We start from the raw sequence: 6000 nt of genomic DNA on the forward strand, positions 1-6000 counted from the left end.
AAATTTTGCCGAATTTTGTGCATTCAGGCTTCCGAATCAGCCAGCTACTCACCGAAGCCAAATAAAACCGAAACAACGGAAACAAGTAAACCGGACGTTGAACCAGAAATACCACCTCCAGGTTGATGCTTTGTGGGTTATTTACTAGTGGACAAAATTGAGTGCAAATTCAGGATTTTACTCTGTAAAATGCGTTTTCAATGTACATTTTGGACAACATTTCCTTCGAAATTCAGTAAAAGTTTTATATTGACGGAGGGAGAGCAAATGATCAGAGCTACCATCTGTGAAAGTATCAATATTTGTTTCCAATGACTTACCAATGTAATCCGGGTCTGAAATTGCCAGTTTTCCTCATCTGCACTAAGTTTTTTTTAACTTCGCGTGACTAAGTAACAAACGTCTGAGTTTAGTAAAAATTTCACTTTGATTGTTTCCCTTTTCTCGCTGAGATTGTTTCATGTTGCATGAACAAATTTTTTACTCCGCTTATTCAAGAAAAATTTGATTACGATGCAAAACTTGGTGCAGATGAGGAAAACTGGCATTTTCAGACCCGGATTACATTCGTAAGTCATTGAGAACAAATATTAATACTTTCACAGATGGTAGCTCTGATCATTTGCTCTCGGTCAATATAAAATTTTTTCTAGAATTTGCGCTTAATTTTGTCCCCTAGTGTATCTTAATTAAAGTTTGTTACTCATAGGCATTTTTGAATCCAAAACATTATGGGCATTTATTTTGGTACAACAACAGCAGCAGAAAATGGTTTTCTTGTCCAATTCATGAAAACTCTAGAAAATTAAAAGGGCTATTTGAAATCTGTCAAATGATGCTTCTGTTACTCAAGTAAACATTTAATGCGGTCACAAATTTTAAAATTGATGAAATTTATATTTGATTGTTTGAAGGTTGCAATTAAAGCATAAATGATGAAATTCATGAAAAATTTATTTAGAGTACGACATGGGTTATGTGATCGAGGAAGGCGAGTATGAAGAGGTTGAGCTGCCTGCCGAAGAAGGGGAAGTAACCGAAGAAATGGCGGACAAAAGCAGTGAACTCAGAAGCCAAGCTATGTCTGCTTTAAGTGACGGTATATATCAGTTGAAATCAGGGGCGCCTTATAAAATAATTGCTCCGGAATATTTTTTTTGAAAATTAATTTTTTTTCAGAATTCAAAAATAAAAAATGGTGTATCCATTAGAGAATAGCGAAGTGTCAAAGGTCACGAAAAACGTGATCGACTTCTGTTTCAAAATGGACTTGTTTTCTCATGAATTCACTGCTGAATGAGTATTCCTATTGATCCAGGTTCTTTTAATAGGTTAACTTCGAGAAATTAAGTACCTCATAAACAATTCTTGAAATTCAAAGAGCTGTAAAGTGATGTAAATTTTTCTTCGAATTTCGAAAGTTGATGTATTTTCATAAATTTTCAATCAGATTTTTTTAATTTTCTCGAGTTCTTTTAACGACCATCTGTCATCTGTTGGCTGTGTTTTTGTATTTAAGGGAAACTGGAGGAGGCCTTAAATCTGTTTACCGAAGGTGTCAAATGCAACCCAAGTTCGGCGCCAATTTTGGCAAAAAGAGCAAGGTATTTTCAATTCATTACCAATTTATTTCTGAAAACGTTTGTCTCTTTTTGTAGGAAGCTCCCTGTCTTATAATGAGAAAAGTTATGACCAAACATTTTGACTTTTCTCGGAAGCTACCCTCCCACATTGAGATTTTGGTTTCAATTGGTAGATTGGGTTCTGATAAGCTCCTATGAATAAGCAGATATGACCAAAGTTTTTTACAGGCCAAGTTCTGGCTCTCGGAAAAGTCAATTTTTTTAAACCTTTTAGAATTTTTTTTTTAATTTTCTCGAAAACTACCCTTCTAAGTTTGAGGTTTTGGGTTCAATGTAATCAACGAGTTGTCTTCATGAGCCGCTGCGCACAATTTTTTATTCTAAAAAAGTTACGCCTTCGGAAATAACAAATTATTAGATTTTTTGCAATTTTTTTTATTTTTGTCGGAAGCTAACATCCCAATTCTGATATTTTGGGTTCAATCAAAAGAAACGGTTGAGATAAGCTCTCCTGTATAAGCGCTCAGTTGCAAATTTTCTAACAAAAAGTTATAACCTTTCAGAAAAGTCAATGTTTTGATTTCTTGTCCGTTTTTGAAACTTTTTGACAGTTCTCGAAAACAACTTAATCTAATATCAAGGGTTTAATCGAGGCAAAAGGTTGTGAAAAGCCTCCGTGCATAAGATAGTACGCCTTAAAGTTTGTACAAAAGTATCTGTGCGGAAAAATTTCAAATTCACAAACTTTTCACTCATATTTAACGGAGCTACAACTAAGATTTTTGGTGAAGCTCAGTTTTTGAAATTATCTATTTCATCTCGCATCAATACAACAAAATCGAAAAATATCAAACATGTACCCTCCAGCTTTAGCCGGGCCTCTAGTTCCATGTACACCTGTATAGAAGTTGCGTCGTTTGAGCTTTTTCTAAGGTATATTCGAATTGAAAATGTTTCAGCGTGTTGTGTAAACTCAAGCGACCTTCAGCTGCACTTAAAGACTGTGACCGTGCGCTGAAGTCGAACCCTGATTCGGCAGTGGCGCTTATGTGGCGAGGCAGAGCCAACATGCTGCTCGGGAATTTCGAGGACGCTCAAAAAGATTTCAGCCAGAGTGCGAGAATTGACTCAAACGAAGTTTTGGAGGATTGGATCAGAGAAAATAAACCAAATGTTAGTGTTTTTAAGCTGTTACGTTGAGTCAAGATATAAATAAACGATTGAAAATTAAACCAAGTTGATGAAAAAATTGAAAGTTTTTGAAGTATTGTCTTGAGAAATGAAAAATTAATGACCGACGGAAGTAAGACGTGCAATTTGATATATTTACACCGATTGAAAAAGGTTTTTATAACAATTAAAATACACAAGGCTAATAATTCTGGAAACATCGCTTCTAGGCTACCAAATCGAGAGACCACAAATTAGCAGTTGAACGTCAATCAAAAGAGAGGATGATTAAAGAAAAACAAGAGCGTTTGAGAAAAGCGAAAGAGGAGAACGAGAAGGCGGCTCGCGAGGCAGCGGCGGCGGGAGCAACAGGAGGAGGAATGCCAGATTTCGGAGCTGGATTCCCACCCGGAGCAGACGCCGGAGGGGCTGGAATGGGTGGCATGCCGGGAAACCTGCAAGATCTTTTTAGCGACCCAGAAATCATGATAGCTATGCAGGTTATTTTAATCTAAGCTTTTAAGATTGACGGCTTTCAGTCCAGCAAAAGTAAAACATTTAACAGCAAAAGGCTTACAATTTTTTCAAACATCTAAGTCGCCAAATTCAGTAAAAAGTTTCTAATGTTAATCGCGCTGCTTTTTCTAAATGTTCATTGCTGTAGGTCGTGTGATTTGTTTTTGAGAGAAGAAAGTTTTGAATTTATTTACAATTCAATTTTCTCAATTTAGGTTTGTTATACCAAGAAAGTGTAAACTATAAAAGATCATTGATCTTCATTTTTTCGGTGTGGCATTTATTAACACTTTTTCAACCTTTTGTTAGCTGTGTTTAATATTTGAGAGATGACCTGACTTTAACGATGAATATTATTTTAGGACCCAGAAGTGATGAATGCTTTCATGGACGTACAGAAGGATCCGAACAACATTGCAAAGTATGCCGGAAACCAGAAGGTGCAAAGTGTGCTGGAAAAACTGGCCATGAAATTCGGTGGGGGAGCAGGATCGGCCCCGGGCGGCTTTGGAATGTGAATAGATTCTTAAACAAACATGTTGAGCATTTAGAAATATATGGAAACGGTCGCAGAAAATAAGTTTCGAATCTTGAGTGATTGCATTAATTAGCTCAGTGAAAATTCGGCGAATGTGCATATTTTAAAAGAAAGAATTGCCTGGAATTTTTGAAATTGCGAAAAAAAAACCCGGACGACATTAGGCATTATTTTCTAAATGCTCGTCGCCGCCTGAACATAAAATTATATTTTGTAAATGATGAAATGGCTGACTAAAAGAAATCTGTAAACTTTTGAATGTTGACAATGTGTTGTTCGTTTATACCTTGAATCGTTGTTTATCCTCTGAAGACCTTAATTAAAAATTTGTTTAAAAAATGAATTTTTTAAGATTTTTAATCTATTTGATTTTTTGTTCTCACTATCTACATAATTTGAAAACAAGAGAAAGGTATGAACGCAGGTAGCAAACATCAGCAAGGCAGTGTTTTTGAAAGCATTAAAATCACACTTATTGATGTCAAATTAGAATAATTGCTTGTCAAAAAAATGGCCTGCCCTATTTACTTTTTTTGCAAATTTGCTGCGTATTCTTTTCTTAATTTACAAAAATTTCAAAGGAGGCTCAAATAACTTCAGCGCTGAATTAAAGTATTCAGACAAAACGCAAGTTACTTGAAGTGTAAACCGGCTTTTTCATAACCGGGCTGACTTGGGATGAAAAATAATTATAACAAAAAAAAGTGTTTAGAATTTTTGCAGTGTTATCACGGGCAATTTGTTTTGTTAAAGTCGGGCCTAAATTTTTATCCCACAAACGGATCTTGATTTAATAGTCAATCAAAAATTACGCTAGAACTACCAAGTCAGGTACTGACTAATTCCTGTTTGATAAAATCAGGTATTATGAAAATGTATGGGATCTGGTTTTTTTTTGAGACGCTTTGGAAATTACTACGTTACCGATTTTCAAAAAAGTGGAACCAACGGGAAATCCTCCCACTACCCTGTATGTCTGCTTACTCCTCCGATCTCTTTTTTTTTACCTTACACCACTTTCTACAGCCTTCGAAAAAATGTGTGGGGGGAATTTTTGAACCTTATTTTTAAATTTTTTACTTGTTCTCGAAAACTACCCTCCTAAATCTGAGATTTTGGTTTCAATGATAAAACAGGTTGTGGGAAGCTCCCCTGCATTATCGGCTACGCTAAAATTTTTGTACACAAAATTTATGGCCCTTAAAATAGTTAATTTTTTTTATCATTTTTTGATTTTTTTTTTCGAAAACTACCCTCCCAAATCTGAGATTTTAGTTTGAAAATAAAAAACGGCTTGCGAAGAGATACCTACACAAGCGGCTTCGCCAAGGTTTTTTCACAAAAAGTTATGACCCTCGGAAAAGTCAAATTTACCATTTTTGACGTTTTTTTTTTTTTTTTTTTGAAACTTATCGACTTCCTGGAAAACTGCCCTGACAAATCTGAGGTTTGGAATTCAATCGAAAGAAAGTGTCGTTGAGAGCTCGCGTGCAAAAGCCATTACGGCCAAATTTTGTAAACAAAAATTTAGGACCCTCGAAAGCAGAATTTCGATTTTTTCACCGTTTTTTGAAACATTTGATATTTCTCTAAAACTAACCTCCGAAAGCTGAGGTTATGGTTCCAATGAGTAGAACGGGTTGTGGAAAGCTCCGCTGCATAAGCTCTTACGACTAACTTTTTTACACAAGAAGTTGTGACCCTCGAAAAAATCAATTTTTTGATTTTTTGCCCGTTTTTAAATTTTTTGACCCCCCTTCCTTCTTCACACAACTCGGTTCAAGGAGTGAATAATATTGAACATTTTAAGATTGTTTTCAAATAAACTTAATTACACTTGCGACCTTAAGTGAGCAGGAGTGTTTTACAACGACTTTTGTAATTTTTCTAACCTAAGTCGCAAACATTGGTGCAATTTTTGGGACATATTTACGGTTTTTTGTAGAATGTGCTTTGACATTCGAATAGTAACAAGTTAACACAGTTGATACTTTTTTGAATTCATCAAAAGAACCAAAAAATGTTATTTGTTTTAAACAAATAACAATAATAAAAACTCGATTCGAGTAATTTTCTAACTGAGTTTATCTGACAGTTTTTGAAATGTATAATTAATTTTAAAAAATACGGCTTCAAGTTTTCCTGTTTTTTACATGAAAAATTAGTGTGGATGCCTTCTGTTTGTTATATTCC

At 35.0% G+C, this 6000-nt stretch overlaps 1 protein-coding gene across 1 annotated transcript in view; it reads left to right on the forward strand.

Annotated features, from left to right (window-relative positions):
• LOC134842867 (hsc70-interacting protein-like) overlaps positions 1-4137 on the forward strand; it is a 92434-nt gene extending 88297 nt beyond the window's left edge. Inside the window, exons 4-9 of the mRNA XM_063859371.1 lie at positions 28-121; positions 962-1099; positions 1520-1604; positions 2543-2756; positions 2984-3253; positions 3632-4137. Coding sequence (XP_063715441.1) covers positions 28-121; positions 962-1099; positions 1520-1604; positions 2543-2756; positions 2984-3253; positions 3632-3787 — 957 coding nt within the window. The 3' untranslated portion in view covers positions 3788-4137. The remainder of the gene's footprint in view (positions 1-27; positions 122-961; positions 1100-1519; positions 1605-2542; positions 2757-2983; positions 3254-3631) is intronic.
• The last annotated feature ends 1863 nt before the right edge of the window (positions 4138-6000 follow it).

This window comes from Symsagittifera roscoffensis, chromosome 3 (assembly GCF_963678635.1).
Source record: "Symsagittifera roscoffensis chromosome 3, txSymRosc1.1, whole genome shotgun sequence".
Taxonomy (NCBI): Eukaryota; Metazoa; Xenacoelomorpha; order Acoela; family Convolutidae; genus Symsagittifera; species Symsagittifera roscoffensis.